Source organism: Patella vulgata, chromosome 1, assembly GCF_932274485.2.
Source record: "Patella vulgata chromosome 1, xgPatVulg1.2, whole genome shotgun sequence".
Classification (NCBI taxonomy): domain Eukaryota; kingdom Metazoa; phylum Mollusca; class Gastropoda; family Patellidae; genus Patella; species Patella vulgata.
The window spans coordinates 30,309,628-30,327,884 of record NC_065879.2 but is presented as its reverse complement, the minus strand read 5'-3'; the positions used below and the strand labels follow the sequence as shown (position 1 = coordinate 30,327,884).

At 30.9% G+C, this 18,257-nt stretch overlaps 1 protein-coding gene across 4 annotated transcripts in view; it reads right to left on the bottom strand.

Moving 5' to 3' along the window:
• Nucleotides 1-40: 40 nt before the first annotated feature.
• LOC126810688 (rho guanine nucleotide exchange factor 7) overlaps nt 41-18,257 on the bottom strand; it is a 43,992-nt gene continuing 25,775 nt past the window's right edge. The window contains exons 11-20 of one of the 4 annotated variants that reach the window (XM_056099658.1): nt 18,091-18,240; nt 17,599-17,677; nt 14,884-15,011; nt 14,329-14,542; nt 13,995-14,042; nt 12,340-12,432; nt 11,551-11,586; nt 3,733-3,805; nt 3,221-3,275; nt 41-1,663 (exon numbers count right to left, since the gene is read on the bottom strand). In XM_056099658.1, the coding sequence (XP_055955633.1) occupies nt 1,538-1,663; nt 3,221-3,275; nt 3,733-3,805; nt 11,551-11,586; nt 12,340-12,432; nt 13,995-14,042; nt 14,329-14,542; nt 14,884-15,011; nt 17,599-17,677; nt 18,091-18,240 (1,002 nt within the window). In that variant the 3' untranslated portion in view covers nt 41-1,537. The remainder of the gene's footprint in view (nt 1,664-3,220; nt 3,276-3,732; nt 3,806-11,550; nt 11,587-12,339; nt 12,433-13,994; nt 14,043-14,328; nt 14,543-14,883; nt 15,012-17,598; nt 17,678-18,090; nt 18,241-18,257) is intronic. The other 3 variants (XM_056099659.1, XM_056099663.1, XM_056099664.1) reach the window with 3 other exon arrangements.

The window sequence follows — 18,257 nt, the reverse complement described above, 5'->3', positions numbered from 1 at the left end:
TTGGCTACTCATTCAGGTACAAAAAAGTAAAACAAAAGGAGATATTGAGATCAATTCTATTTGATGAAGCATAAAATTATAATTGATACATATACATACAATTTTATGTAAATTAATTCAACTAAAATAATAATAGCACTAGTTTATAGTAAAAATCTACAATCAGATACAATTACATTCATACAAATAACCAAGATTTTAAACAAATTTGAATAATATAATACAGAGAAGGCTTTGTATTACATAGTCAATCAGTCTAATGGACACAATTTATCACCAGTTCTCCTCTGAGGTTTAAAATATCTAATTATCTTTATTTATTTGATTTAGAAGCAGCAAAATATCACAAAGGCACCCATAATAAAAAATAAATTTCTTCAGAAATCAAGTTATGTATATATATACATGTATGTAAAGCAATTTACAGTTTCACCCATTGTAAATCTATTAAAGAGTTATTTCCCCTTCTAATCAACCCTCTATTGATCCAAACCTTTAGCAACAGCACGGGTGAGGATTTTAAAATAAAATGGTATAAAAATGGAAACAGTTTATTATTCAATATTTGATATAAATTCTGTTTTATATCCTCTTCCAAATATCTGAGCTGTTTAAGCTGAGCAAATTCTATTTCACAATTCTACAGATACAAAAAACAAGATTTATATGATATAACATACAACTTGCTTTAAACATCAAGGGTAAAAGAATTGTGACCCTTGTTTTATTAAATGCTAATTACCATCCTTCATTTTATTGCTATTGGTCAAAAACAACATTTCAACTGGAGAAAAAAAATAATTACCCCTAAATAAGAATGCTGCTGAAAGCTCATATAACCAACATTATTATTACATTGAGGTTACATTCTATACATACAGTATACAAAAAACATTGCATAGACAAAAAGTGATCAAAGTACATAACAATATACTATTACAAAACTTAATATACATCTTATATATGTACAATAAATAACAAAATATACACTAGCTGAGATAATGATTTAAAAAAAAAAACAAGGTCATATCAAATTTAGATATGACGTATCCATTGAGATACAGATACATAAATGTTTATGCTGAGAATGCAAAGGATGGAACAATAATAAACATTGTTACAGATGTAACAAAGGTTTTTTTCAAATTTACATGTAAGTATGAAAATATGTCCACAGATCAAAAAATAATGCATGCCTACATAAAGATGTTTAAACACTTATATATACACATCCTATAGACTGATTTTACTTTGTATCCTAGAAGTGATCTTTAATAATTCATAGAGGTTCCTTACGAAAAGTTTCCACTCGATACAAGTGGAAGAGATCATATAGTTTATGTACTGCTAGACTTGTCTCTTGTAGGTTATTATTCAAAATTTTTGACAGTCAAATTATGTCATTTTAAGCAAAAAAAACCCCCAAAAACAATTGTCCAGACCTCTTATAAAATATTAGAAGTAAATTTGGTCTAGTTTATAATGAATGAGACATAAATAATTAAATATAATATTAACTTGACTATTTTATTAGCCATCAAGTAATAACTTCATCTTTATTGAAATCCAGGTTAGCTGTACCTGTTAATTTTTTAATCATCAATTCTAATCGCTTTCTGTCTTTCTTTCCATCTTCTACATCACGTTTTAATTTCTTCTGTTCCTGTATTGTATAAACAAAATATTTAATTAATACTTTGGCATTTTCTGATAAAATATCGAATTTCTCACAGATAATCCACGCTAATATGGCATGCACTTTGATTATTTAAAATTTGAAACAGAGAGAGAGAGAGAGAGAGAAGAGAAAATGGGGTTTAAGGTCCACTCGACACAAACTAGGTCATTTCAGGACTAACACATGGTTTTAATTTTATTTTAATACTTTGCTTGCGCGTAGGGGTCTTTAGCAGTGGGAGGAAACCGGAGGATCTTGAGAAAACCCACGAGGTTGGACAGGTGACCCTACTCCTTGTCACGTACAACCGGGGATTCGAAACCACGCCAGTTGATTCAATGACAGGCCTTATGATACAGCGCGCGTGCTAACCATTCGGCCATCCAACCCCCCTAAAATTTGAAACACATCAACAGATAAATGCTAGATAATGTCCCGGCTTGGATTTAATCAGATTTAAAACAGGCCTATCATTAATTTTTGGGGACAACAAAATGGCAGTGGGCTTACTGCATAGCGAGCAGCATAGATGAAATTTCAAGTCAACATATCTTTGAACTGATACTTTTAGTACAGATTCATCTTTCATAAAATTGTAGTTTGCAAGAGATTTCTATTGCTTAATATTGTGAATCAAGACATTAAATCACAGAATAATCTGTAGCTTATTTCTTGGAATAGAAATACTTTAATATATAATTCCCTTGAAAATAAATAATTGATTTCACCACATTATTTCATTCCTTATTATAAATAAACTGAATAAAGTATGAAATATTCTTAAAGGAGGTGCCATTATTAAGCTTTCCAATTTAAATAATATTAGAAAGACAATTAATTTGTTTGTTCTGTTTGTCATGCAAATCTTTTGAGGATTTAACTCTAGGTATATTAGGTAGTAAATGTGACCTTTATTAGAAGAAATGAATTTTATAATTTTTTAATATTACAACTGCACAACCAAAACAGGTCCTACTAAATACCCACAAGGGTGTATTTTTTGCCAATATTGACCCAGAGTGGATGCTTACAGTTGGTCACTGAATCCATTCACTTGATTTGATATAATTTGTTGCTTATTTCTTGCAATGTTTATATGTAGTTTGTCTTGCTGCCTGTTGGTTTTGTTTTGTGTGCAGTGTTGTTCTCCTGCACTTATTAATTGCTATAAATAGATGGTTACATTTGTCTGCCATGAAATTTGGGGAATCAAATAATAACCTTAATTTATTAGTTCTCTGTTCTGTCCCATTCTAGAATACCACTGTCCAGTTTTAATTTTTGTGCTGTTTGACTGATTTTAATATTTCTGACTGAAGTGTCATCATAGTGTGGTTGCCGCATTTATCAGGCCATTTATTACATGTAAACAATTGGCCCAAATTCTTTTTAGAATTTAAATAACTGCATTCATTTCCAACAGATCATCTTGTATCAGTAATGGATGTCCCATGAAACCTGGGATTGCTCCTTTGGCAAGATGATTCCTTCTTGAGGAAAATCTATGGACCCACACATTACAGTACAAAATATTTCACTCACCTGTTCCAAACCTTTCACCTTATCTTTTAATGAGTAAACTGTATCTACTAGAGTTCTGTAATAATCATATGGATCACATAAAATTTAGCATATATAAAAGGAAGAACATCTCATCAACATTTTTACCCTAACGTTTCATTTTTATTAATATGCTTTCATGTACATGTGCAATATGCAGGATAATAAATTGACAGGCCAATCTTGGAAATGCATTTGAATTGCATATTGGTTAAGAATCATGATATTGTATGAAACTGTCACTTCAGTTCAAAATGTTGTACACAAAATGTCATATTTTTAAAGATTTTCTATAAAAAATGTAAGTGTAGCCTTAGAAATAAAATATCAAGGGCAGATTTATTTTGGTTAAATATGAAGTAAATTTATCCTAGGTGCTTCCATCTTGGAAGGAAACTCGAACATATCCAGGTTGCAACTGAACTCACTACCTTAGGTGCATTGATAATCTGGTTTATTTACAGCTCTTCTACAGCTAGATAAAAATAACTTACGTTTCCGATAATCCACCATCAACATCCATAATTTTTTCATCTTCAACAACAAGAACTTGGGGATTGAGATGGACTATAACATGCAAACAAAGAAAAAGAAAAACACACAATAAGAAGCAGTGCACACAATCAATTGTAGCTCAAAACAATTTTAATAGATAAAGAGCCACATAAAAATACAGAAAACAATGTATAGCAGAAGTATTTTGACTGCTATTGTTTTCCATACAAATTTGATATCTGAATAATAATTTATGTTACACTTCAGTTATACTGCCTAAAAACTTCAGTTACTTTATAATCAATTTCTTACAAGATGAGTTTAAGTTTCAGATTTATATTGAAATGATACATATTATTTGTATCAGTAATACATGTATAAGCAAAATTAATATTTCAATTTAGAGTTTCAAAACATTTATTTATATCCTTTTCTTGAAAAGTAAAATTGTTTTGAGCTTTTATTTGGTGATATTGCAACTGAATAACTACAAATTTCCAACAAAATAAAAAATATTTTAAAATCTATTTGGCCTTAAAGGACAATATTGGTGTTAGCCATTATCACATATGTGATAGAACTGGTTAAACACGTTCCAAATATAATTTCAACAGAGATCATTGCCACGACAGATGCATAACGAAGATTTGAAGAAACGGGAAGTGACGCAAAAAATTGAAAACACAAGTTATCCTTATAAATAACAGATACACGGTCAAATTTCTGCTCACTGATAATTCTTTCGAAGACGAAAAGTTGATGTATGAGAATGTGAGGATATCTGACAATTATTTTTTTTGACTGTCACTAGATAAGAGAAAACAAAAAAAATATATAGAAAGGTCTGCACATTACCATGTTTTTATTAGGTATAAAAACAAGGGAATGTACAGGCCTCTTCTATTTTTCTTGTTTTCTTTTATCTATTCACAGTCTATTTTTTTTACACACAGATATCCTCCCACAGTCTCATACAACACCTTTTCATCTTCAACGGAATTATCAGTGAGCTGAAATTTGACCGTGTATCAATTATCGCTCTTCCTTCAATCTGACACCTCATAGCACACTGCATGGCGTATGCCCGTCTTCATTAGCCCAGTATAGGAGCAGAACAGTAGGACGTTAAACCCCATTTCATTTCATTTCAGTTATATATAAGGATAACTTTTGTTTTCCATTTTTTGCGTCACTTACCGTTTCTTCAGATCTTCATTACATATCTACTGTAGCAATGATCTCTGTTGAAATTATATTTGGAACGTGTTTAACCAGTTCTATCACATATGTGATAATGGTTGACACATATATATTGTCCTTTAACATGATATCACAACATACAAAGAAATAAAAGCACAAAACAATGATTTATGAAAATTATAATTTTTCTCACTAACATTATTCAATAAGTCTACACACTTGTGTATTTCATAAAAGTCTATACACATTAACAAAACATTGGGAATGATAAAGATAATGATGATGATGATGATAATGATAATAATGCCTATCACAATTTTAAGTACGATTTTCGAAAATATTACCAACTGATCAAATAAATGAGTATGAAGCTTTTAAAGCAAGTGAATTTATATACATTCCTAAATCTAAAATGAATCTAGTCAGAAATATTCAAGCTGCAAGCAATACTAATTGCAGCATAAACGTATATTTACCAAAAAACCCAAGAAACTTCTACACATGCTACACAACAGACACAAAACCTAAACACATCATGCAAACATTCAGAAATCTGTATATATATATAGGGAACATGAAAAAATTATATTTGAGCATGTGCATTATCCTTTTAGACTACAATACTTTTATAATAGAAAAAGCAGAAGCTTTACTGTACATGTACATTTTAATATGTCAACCTAATATGCTTGTTCTTTTAGTGAAAATCAATATTTTGTGTATGTGAATAAATTTTGTATATGTGAATACATACTGTACATGGAACAAAAACAGCCAGTGCACATTCAAATAGCACATGTATTTATGTTTAGCACTTTTATTACGCTGGTGAATGATTCATCAATTATTACATGAATTAATGCATTCAAACATCAATAATGTCACACTTGTCTTGCAAATACGGCAGCTATTTCTCAATATTGAAAGCTCAAACACCTAAACATACATTATGCAAGAGCTAAATCTGTCTATTACAGGTCTTTCTTTAGACATGAAATCTTATCTAAATTATTAATTAGATATTAATTAACCTATCCAGACCATAATCAACTCACGATGTCATCGTGAGCCTGCGATATTTATTGGATTAGGATCCGATTTGCTGCTCAACTTTCATTCATGATTTAATCATGAAATGGATAATCAAGACTATGTTTTTTATCGTACCAACTTTAGTAATGATGATCGAGGCTAGGCCGAAAATTCAGTCACTAAAATCTCGATTCAGAGTGGATCAATTTGACTGAAATTTTTAGCAAATTCCCTTTACATTATCTAGTTTTTAACTATTATAGTGAGAACTGCCAGCTCTTTACCTAATCTCCCATAATGTATCTTTAAGTACTACTCTGAGGTTTGAATGACCACAAAGACACTTTGGACTGTATGTTACTTTAAACAATGAATTGTACATGTTTCATCTAGAAAATATTGCTATTGCTACAAACAGGGACAATTATCGCTAACTGCATTTGTTGCATGCACTTTGCTATTGAGACAAAGCTGAAGTAATTATGATGAGGACATTAACAATATGCTGAATTTCACACAAGAAGTAGGTCATGCTTTAAGCTCTGTACATTATTAGACAATTTAGACTATCTTCTGGTACCTGGTAAGTTTACATATATACCGGTAGTCACAACTAACAGGAGGAATGGCCATGATTTCCCAGACCTTTTTTATATGTGCCCAACCAATGCCAATTAACACTTGTTCTTTCACCCATGATTATTCACACAATATCTATTCGTGAGTGATATCAAATTTAGTATTGTATATTAATCACCAAATTACACACAAAAATACATGCTTTGTAAAACAAGTTATAAATTCATAATTTAATAATATCAATATTTTATTGAATCTTATATAACAGCATACATATATTACATAGCTATATATCATTTATAATGCTTTCACTGATACCAGCAATGATTGGATGAAGTCATCAATTATTACACAACAATGTCATTAGCCATTTCTCCAAGACAATAAAATCAACAGTGTAACAAATATCATCTTCATGTAAAATTGTGGGATCCTTATTGGGTCAGAATTCATAGATACACATGGAATGGCAATACATATTTGTTCACAATTAGAGCCTACAGGTTCCATGTTTTAATCAACAGAACATTCAAATCTACAATAACATAATTCCAATATAACGTCCTGGACAACTGCCACTCACTGTGTGTAGGGCGTAATATAATGCATTAAAGGTATTTTCCCCAACCTATTCTTAGAACATAGTACATAGTTCTTCGTCAAATTAATTACACAATAGGGGGTAGTTAACATTTTAAAAACGTCACGCTTAACGGGTTAAAACCAGTTTCCACTACTTTAAAGTAACACAATTACCTTCCCATCAAAACTCATCTTACAATGCATCCTTTTTGTTCATAAATAAATTAAAGATACTTCTTTTTGGATATGGCAAGTCTCAATTTCCACAGATAGGCAAACTCTACACAAGTTATGTCATTTTGGGACTATGGACTATCTTTATCTCAATAATTTGCTTGCGCATAGAAATGTCAACCAGGCGATGATAGGCAGGCGACCCTACAAGTTTACATGTACACAAAGCTGGAAATGAAACCACGAAACAAGGACAGACCATATGATCTAAATCCCACATGAGACCACTTGGCGTAATGGTATTTCAGCTCCTTTATAATTATATTTTAATGGGTTATTACCTTTTCTAAATAAATATTAAATAAACTATATTATGAATGCTGTTGAGTGTTTAGAATAGTGTAAGTAGTTTTAGATCATAGTAAAAGGTTGAAAAATGTACTTTCAGTTTGCACTGCGGGTGGAATATTGAAAACAAAATCAGAATAGCTTGACATTTCTGGACGTTAATTCTGTAAACTTCATCCATATACGAGTACAAGTGTCGAAGAGCAATATAAAACAATGTCCTGCATTACCTTATGACAAAAAAAATCCAGTACATTTTACGTAATACAACTAATTTACAACTATACAATAACTTGTGTAGAAAACAACAATATAACAATAAATAATACAATAAATAACAAAATGGAAGTGCTAAAACTACTCCATTTATTGCACAATAAAAATAACTTAAATATCTCTACTTTCGTCATAAGATTATAATAAATTTCTTAACTTATTTCATATACTGTAATGTTTATAAATTTACGTATCAATAATAAAAAAAATTTCGTCCATAAGCAGGTGCAAATTTTAAAAAAAGCAAATGAAACAAAGGTAATTAATTATTCACAAAATGTCCTGATAATCTAGCTGAATCCGAGTTCAGAGGTCAATAAGCTCTAGTCAGTTTTTCAGTTTTTTTAACCTTTAATATTTTGATTTATATGCTAATGAATGAGTTTATTGGTATTGTATATGCCAATTTAAAAATGAAATCAATATTAACAGGTATGCCCTATTCTAACATTTAGCATACAAAATATTTAATATCAATAGCCATAATCAGGCCTGTAGCTAGCAGGGGGCAGCAGCCCCCGCTGGAAAAAATGCTGAGATTGGTGGGCCGCCGATGACAAAATCTATGATATGAGAACCATTTGGAGATTGTAGGAAATTTTCAAGTCAAATTTACAATGGGGATAATCTTCAAACAATTCCTTCCTTCAAATTTTTATAATGTTCCTATCAAAATATCATTATACGAAAATACACAAATTCAGCCTCAAAATTGAAATTTTCCGTTATTTTTCTAGTTCCTTTCGTCAGTTGCAAACCCTATTTTCCAAAATTTTCTGGGGGGAGATCACCCTAGACCCTTCTCTGAAGAGAGGTGCGTCACGGCGCCGTTCGCCGTGGACCGTCAAGTGTAGATACATCGCCCCCCCCCCACTAACATTTTGGGGCTAGCTACGGGGCCTGATAATTATTGGAAATCGTTGAATAATTGATAGGCTTCTTCGTCTTATGACCTTAAACACTGTATTAAATATAAAGTCAATCGGATATTAACTTTAGCCTCTAAAGTGTCCACAAGATTTTTCAAGGTGATCAAGGGCCATAACTCTGGCAGTAACTATCGGAAATTGCTGAAAATCAATAGACTTCTTCATCTCATAAACTTAAACACTGTGTATAAATTTAAAGTCAGATATTAACTTTAGTGTCTAAAGCATCCAGAAGATATTCTAAAGTGATCAAGAGCCATAACTCTGGCAGTAACTATCGGAAATTGCTGAAAATTAATAGACTTCTTCATCTCATAAACTTAAACACTGTGTATAAATTTAAAGTCAGATATTAACTTTAGTGTCTAAAGCATCCAGAAGATATTCTAAAGTGATCAAGAGCCATAACTCTGGCAGTAATTATCGGAAATCGTTGAAAATCATAGGGCTTCTTCGTCTCATGACCTTAAACACTGTGTATAAATTTAAAGTCAATCGGATATTAACTTTAGCCTCCAGAATGTCCCCAAGATGTTTTAGAGTATCAAGGGCCATAACTCTGGTAGTAATCGGAAATCGTTGAAAATCAATCAGATATTAACTTTAGCCCAAGGAGCCTGATGGATGGTTGGAAACAAAGACAATATAAAACCCCAATTCAATCTGGGCATATAAAAACGCAGACTAAGTCTGTGATAACAGGATAATACCTTTGACTTTGATTAGACATTGAATCAGATATCAAGAATAAAAACCTTTTAAAAGATGTAGCATAATTTTCTGTATTGCAGGTTTGAATTGTTTAATTGGAAGGTTTATACTGATTCAGCAATACTGAATATGCCCTGTTTGTATAAATCTATTTAGACTGGAGCATGATCAATGATGAGGGAGCTAATTCCAACATGACATATTAAATATTTAAATTACATGTATACAATCTATTGTACTGTATATATTTCTATTCAAGAGATCAGACTTTCAGTTGGCAAATGTGTGGAAGAAAAAGAGCTTTGTCAGTTAGATTAAAACAATATCCATAACATTTATCTACATTAATTACTGTTTTCACCATTAAACACATAATTCATTTAATACAAATAGTTCTTAAGACATAACAACTTTTTTTCAAAAATAAAATGTCAATGTCTATCATTTTTTTTTGCTGAAATATCAAAGTCACAACCGTTTTATAGCTTTTGCCATTCCACGAGCAAGCGGAAAAGTAGCACAACAAAAGCCTTGCATCATATGCGTTCCGCGTAAGAAGTTATAATCATCAAGTTCAGGAGAAATAAGAGGATCCGAAGCTGCCGATCCATCCGAGTTTGATCCATCGCTGAGTCGTAGTTTGGTTAAATCCACTGGTAAAGCAGCATTAAGAAAGTTGAAGGCAGCATGAACAAAGAGTTTTTCATAATGTAAATATGCTATAACTAATCAAACAGTTATTGCAAATGTCACTTGGAAACATTAAAAAAAAGGCTTAGTTGAAGAATTTCTCAAAGATCTATAACTATAAAACATTTTTCATCTGTTACTAAGTGAAATTTTTTATTAACTGTATATCCAACAATTAGAAAATTCTTCTGAAATAATTAATTCAACTGAAAACAAAAATATCTTTTTCACCAACATGGAGTGTGTCATACAAGTTAGTCTTTCTATTGGTTTAATCATGGCTGGTTCAATATGATCTTTAAGACCCATTGTTTAAAAAAATTCACCATGGCAATATATGGACAAATAAAGTCCATGAAAATGTATATACAGTAAATCAGAACTTATATATATATATGCCAAACATAAAATGTATTTATAATTAAACAAGCCAAAATGATAATTTTCCTAAAATTGTTCCCCTTGTTACAGAAATTATTTCTGCATAATATTTATGAATGATTATCTATACATTACTCTTATCTATGTTCTGTGTATTAATGTACATGTACTAAGAGAAATCCATTCTCAAAGAAATAAAAATGTTGAGGTAAAAATGAAAGTTATCATTCCCATGCCACATAGAGTATATAGTACCTTTTATCATTAACAGTAGGGTTTAAAATGAAGTACGGTATATATATATTGACAAATTAATAACCAAAAATTATTAATTAGCCATGCAAGTTTAATTAAAATGGTTCTAACAATTTACCTACATAAACTTAAGGTAATCAATCTACTCTTTCACAAGACATTACTGTGTTTAATTTAAATATTTTCTACAACTGATTTTATTAACAAACTTTTGTTCCTTTTGCATTATAAGAGATATAGCTTTTCAAAAAAGAGATTACCAGTTTCTTGTTTTTGTGGTAACATAGTTCAATAATCAATTCAAGGCAAAATTCTCAAAGATTTCACATTAACATCAAAAACATTTTAAAAATTTGCTTTATCAACTTACATGGAATTAATTTTTTTTTAGAACAAAACTAATAAGTGTAAGCAATTTGTCAACAAAGTTTACTATGATACATAATTTGAATGCTAAATGTTCTCATAAGAAACTATTCAAATGCTAAGGAAACAAAAGTTGTATTTTTTATTATTATAATAAACTTGCAGTAACCTAGTATTAAATTTGAATTTAATTGATCTATAAGAATTAGATGGGTCTAGATCTAGAGAGACACATTCCACAAGAATAACACATGTTGTAGGTTAGGGCAGGCACTGAACATGTCTTTCTCCTACCTTTATTTTTCCTTAGATCTGTGTATAATTGGCGACCTGATGGCCAAATAACCACATTAAAAATAGCAATACCACACATGTATAGAAGACCGACTTTTCAATGAAAAATCAGCTTCTAAAACAATGATAAATCCATAAACGTTTCTTAGCAAACTTGTTTCATTTTGTTATTCTTAAAACCCAAATCCACTTTCAAAAGCACAAACAATCACACTATGAGAATAAACTAGCAATTCATTTTGTTATGTGGTATCAAGGAAGTCAGATATCTGTCCCATTTAAAATAACATGAAGCTGGGGCTAAGTATTATGCCTAAAGTCTATCTGTTATATTCAAATTCAGGGGCAAATAACTCGTTAGAAACTGCTTCTCAATTAGTCAATAATTACAAATGGTAGGAAACAAGATAAACGCCACCTCCCTTTCTCTTTAATTTTCTCCAATAACTATCAACATCATTCAGATAACACATTTTTTCTTGCCTGTTCTGTAAGATTATTGTACTTCCTATTGTTGTTGATATTCCTATGTCAGTAAATGTCCAGCCAACAATCGTGCCAAAAATCACATTTAAGCTGCATTATGTCTAGCCAGGACTTCTAGTCAAATCAATGGACCGTTTTCATTGTATCTCGTTCCCTACCTTGTATCCTAAACCACTATATAATGTCTATTGTAATATATTTTTCTTTTTCTGCATCATAATTTGGATGAAAAGATTATAATTTTGTATACCTTTATGTTATAAAGAAATTGGAATTCATTAAAGATATGATTATTATACTTACATGATGTCAGTGTATGTCTGGTTTTAGCACTATTATGATACGCCTCAATTACTTCTAATATAAAAGCATCTTCGTTGTAAACCTTTGGATCATCTATAAAAGAGAGATTGTATTTTTAAACTAAATTTGATTATCTATAAAAGAGAAATTTATTTTTTAAACAGAATTTTAAACACAGTACATCTACTATATGCTCAACTGAAAATATAGTAGATGTACTGTGTTTAAAATTCTATTTAAAAAATAAATTTCTCTTTTATAGATAATCAAATTTAAACAGAAAAGAAGATAATATACTGCTGTGGTAAATCATTTTAGATATATTACTGCACAACATAGTTCATGAAATGAAAAAAAGTTAGAATATTATTATTTTATTTTAATTAAAGTCTGATCTCAAAGCCTCAAACTATTTCCTCAACTTTCAAATCTTAAAACGGGTCCCTAAACCTTCAAATCTTAAAAACTATTCCCTAAACCTTCAAATCTTAAAACGGTTCCCTCAACCTTCAAATCTTAAAGAATTAAATAATGGGCTATACTATAAACCGGAAAACACCATGTTATACTGACTACCGGAAAGCACTGGAAAAACACTAAATACCGGAAAACACCCATAATAGGTAACCTGGAGAAGGGCTATACTATAAACCGGAATATAACCCTAACCCAGGCACACAGAGGACCAGACTCCGGGTTACCTATTTAGGGTGTCATCCTCCGGGTTACCTATTTAGGGTATTTTCCGGTATTTAGTGTTTTTCCGATGTTTTCTGGTATTCAGTATAACATGGTGTTTTCCGGTAGTTTTCCGGTATATAGTATTGTCGTAAATAATGATTTAAATCATCATAAAGAAGCACTGGAAGATACATGTATACAGGAGATGAATAAAATATATGAACATTCAGTGGCATGCCCAATTTTTTCAGGAAATTTATATTAAGACATAAACAGGTAATTTGAAATCCATAGATTAGACATGCATTAGAAAGAAATTCTGTGAAAAATACTTTTAATTATTGCATCTGATCAAAGTATATAAAGGTGTGGAAAGACAATGTAATGGTGTATGATTTGTTATCGTCATTTTAAGACTAAGATGGTACTTTCGGAGATTATTTCTTTAGGACAACAATGCATCATTTGCCAATTTTCAATGATGATGTACGAGACTAGCTATTATTACAGGCTGGATGATCGAGACTAGTAACTCACTATAGGTTTATTTAATCGGCAGATGTTCATCCTTTTAATATGGAAAGTGTATGTGTATATATACATTGTGTATATATACATTGATGTATGTTTTGGTAGCCATTTTGTATGAATCCAGTTGATCTAGGAAAGGAAGGACAAGGGGGAGACAATCTCGAATATCTCAAAACAAAGCATTCATGCAAGATAAAGGCATCATTGCCAAGGCCAGATAAATCAGATAACTAAGTATGACATATAATAGTTTCCATATGAAGGGTAAAAACATGCTTACAATGTGACGAGTTATAGAAACATGATGTATAATTTAGGCCTATATATTTAAATATATATGTACATGTAACTGACAATTTGAAAGCTTTGTCACAAACAATACATGTACATGTAGATGTATGAAAGGGTATGAAAATATAATTAAAACAGAAAAATAGACTAACATTTATTGCGGACATTATAATCATACTCATCTCCAGAGTGGGTACGAACTGATAGCATTTAAATAGAGAAAAATAAAATTCTAATAGAAATAACATTTTTGGGGATTAATAATTATGTAATAACATAAAACAATAATAATACAATACTTTCTGTAATCATTTAGGTTTCTCTCTTTCTCTTACATGGAAATTATTTGGAACTCGGTGCTTCTATGCTTTCATAAATAACTTGCATAATATTCAACTGTTAGCCACATCAAAATTATTAGTAAGGTAGAAATACAACTTTCTATAAGAATATACTGATACAGATTACATTACTAAGTCTACTCACCTGGTTTTCGCTTGCTTTGAACCGATTTACGTGCAGCTTTAGGACTTTTGAGAGCATCTTCACGACATGCTAAAGATGGTCTCATGGGAGGAAAAGGCCTTAGGCAAGACATACTCCATGTACTATTAGATTTATAAATATTAACCGGAGTTTGAGATACTTTGGCAGTTTTAGCTGGCGTTAATGTGCTGATACTGGGTTGAGACTGGGATATCTGAAATGGATTGATTACATACATGTAATATATTTCTAGAGTACCTAATAATATATAATAAAAATCAAATTCAGTCTATTTAATCAAATATAAAATATTACGTTTTATATAAACTTAGCTATTGAGCATGTGATGCTTGATATTGATTTGGACTCAAGGTTCCCTTTTCTGATGGTTTATATTTATTTAACTTCAGATTAGATTTCCTAGATAAGTCTACATACTCTACAATACACACACAAAATTAAAAGTTTTGATCTTTGATGTGCTTGCTTTGTCTTCCATACAAATTGGAATATATGACTTCACTACTGCACTAGTAAACCCATATAGCTCTTTACCTGTAAACTTTGAGGTTTAGTAGAACCTGTATTTAAAGCCTGTTTTATCTGTTGCCGTAAAATTTCCACCCATGATGATACTTCCAATTTAGTACCACACGTAATAACCATTGGTTCTATCATATTCCCTGTTATAATATACATATACTATAATATTTACATCATACATATCTAGAATAGAGTGACCCACAGACTCAATTATCTCTACTATATAAACTGACCTGTTTTAACAGCATGTTGTCACGCGGATCAAAACTTCGTTTATGAGAAAAGTGCTCTCACGGACTCGCTCGTGCACTGTAAGCAGCAAACAGTCGCCCAAAATAGAAATTCACGTGACAATATTCATTCACTTATTTATCAATGAAGCCATGTAAAAAATTATTCTTTACTCGTTGGACTTTTAAAAATAAGTAGTTAAGAACTAGATTAAAATTTTGGCTAAAACTCAGTGATTTAATTTCTAAGTTAGTTGATTGTAACCAATGACGTATATATTGTAACGGTTCTCGGTTCAGAGTCAACTCGTGTAGTTTCGCCCTTTTTCTATCTTTTAGCTACACTTTCGTGGCAACATACTGACACTGCAAGACAGTGAAAGTTACTTTTTTTTAACCGCAATACTCTGTTGTTAGTGGGCGCTTTAGTTACTTTAGAAGTTACATTATTGCTAGCTCTAAATACGAAGAAAAATTTGAGACTGGAAATTAATTAAACGATATTATTTCCCCTAGGCTCGATTAACCAGACGTGTATGATTAAAATAAAATTACGGTACTGGGGCCTGTTTCACGAAATTTTAACTAAGATAAAATCCAAATTTTAGTAATTTGATTGGATAATATTAGACTGATTGTAGTGCTTAGCCAATCAAAATTGAAGTATCTACTAAAATTTGGATTTTATCTTTAGTTAAAATTTCGTGAAACAGGACCCTGGTCACAAGACTCGGATTCTAATCATTTTAGGGCGCTGCGAATTTGGTCCCCGGTTTTGTGTCAAATTTAATAGGAGGATGTGCCATTATGGCTATGCCATTCGTGTTTAGTATCCTTATGCATTTGCCATTTCTAACATGGTGGTTACAAAACGTTTCAGTTATTATAAATCCAGCAACAAATCATTTTTCTAAAACTGAAATATAACCAAAAAGACACGCATTGACTGTTTCATAATTATTAAAAATATGAAAACCCGACACGATGCGTAAATTGTGCGTCTTACTTTCGAGAACAATGGCTATAAAACAAAAATTTCCAGATTGTTACATAATACGACACAACCAACCATAAGTGGGAATTCAAACACAAAGGATATATTTAAACTTAAATTTCACTAACATTTCACTAAAAGATCCCTATTGTAGAACTCCCAACTTATTATGTAGTCACTGTCATGCCGGTTGTTTTTAATAACAGAATTTTCCAGTCATATAACAGATCAAAGATTTTTTCGTCGACGCATTTTCACGTATCAACTTCTATTTTTGGATTATCTGGCGCCACAAATAGCCCAATCATATCAAAAAGCATGCAGTTCCACCTTGAAATGGGTTCAATTGATTAACGGTTTATTCTATAATTTATAACACAGTTTAGAGGACAATGTGTAGGAGACGCATTTTTGACTTCTAAGTAGATTCTTATACGGAATTCCGGATGCAATGCTAGACATTTGGACCACTGCTGCCGAACCGATTTGAAAATGCTTAAGGCTTTTTTTCTTTGTGCATGTTGTGTGCTCCTCTGTTTTTGATGTGTATGATTTTTATATTTGTGATAATTATTTGAAGCAAAATAGGATTATCATAAAGGATATTTAACATCTACAATATGAGTATGGTAAGCACTCTCTACATACTGCGTTTGTAAACCACAAGATTCACCCCTTATTAGAAAGTTTTAACTATAGTCTATTGTATTACGTATGTCAATTGCTAAATGCTGCTCAAAGAAGATATAGTCTATTGCATGTAAACGTTAAAAAAAACAGCTCAAATTACAGACATCTCTCTCCCTCTCTCTAACTAAGGGTTGCGCACGCGTACAAATGTTAAATTCAATCGTTAATTGTACGTACGTAAAAAAACGAAGAAAGCCGACTGCGGAAATTAAGAATTCGTTTTCCAGAGCAAAATTTGAAACTTTGATGTTACCAAGAAACATAACTCTTTTTAATGAAAAAATCTACCGCTGTAACGCTACTTGGGCGATCAAATTTTCCATATAATTAGAAAGTCCCATTCAAATGGCCAAATCACACAAATATCCAACTTAGCAATAGTTTAATTGTTAATGAATGATGATTTTAATGTTAAGTCTTATCATACTTGTTAAAATAAGTCCCAAATATAGCTCGTTTATTGGATTTTTGTTATTTGCACGAACCACTCTATCTAGAACATTAAGTTTACATCACACACGTCTAGAACATTAAGTTTACATACATGTAACACATATCTAGAACAGTATGTTTACATCACATATATATATCTAAAACAGAATGTTTTCATCACACATATCCAGAACATATGTTTATATCACACATACACGTATCTAGGACATTATGTTCAGATTATGGAGAACAAATTGGAACAGATTCAAATATATCAATATGTTACATAATATTATTAATATATAAACAATCATATAATTTCATATCTTACACAGTATTTACTAACAAATTAAGTTATGAATAAAATTTTTAAGTACTGACCTGAGATTTCGAAACCATTAGGATATTTATCTCCTGATTCACATCTGTTTATAATTAGACCACTTAACGGTAATTTACCCTGAGAAATATTTGTAAAAATTAAAGTCGCTGATCATCATTTACATTTTTCAAACCTTTTTAATCCACACTAAAATATACTCAACTTCATTATTTAACATTTAATTATTAAAACAAAATTAATATAGGTAATAATTGAAACTGAGATGAAAGTAGATGGGATTTATGATAGTGTAGTGAACAGTTCATTGCTGTTTTAAAACCAATTGGCTGTAATCAACTATAATCAGCTGATTAAGATCCCTGCTTTGAAGTATCAAGATATCACCATTTGAAAATAAAGTGACCTTGTTTTCATTTATATAGGAAGGAGTATATTACAGGACGACTTCAAATTAATCATTTCCACGAAAATAACAAGTAATTCTTTCTTGAACATTTTTCATATATAAACAAAGATAAAAGTAGACTTACTTCATACTGATAACCACTAAGTCTTGGACTCATTGATAACATTACCAAGCAATGAGGAAATAAAACGAAAATTCTTTCAAACTTTTCTCCTGTATTATTGTGAAGTTTAACCTGGGATAAATGGATTACTTCACCTAGTTTTGTGATATCCTACAAAAAATAAAATA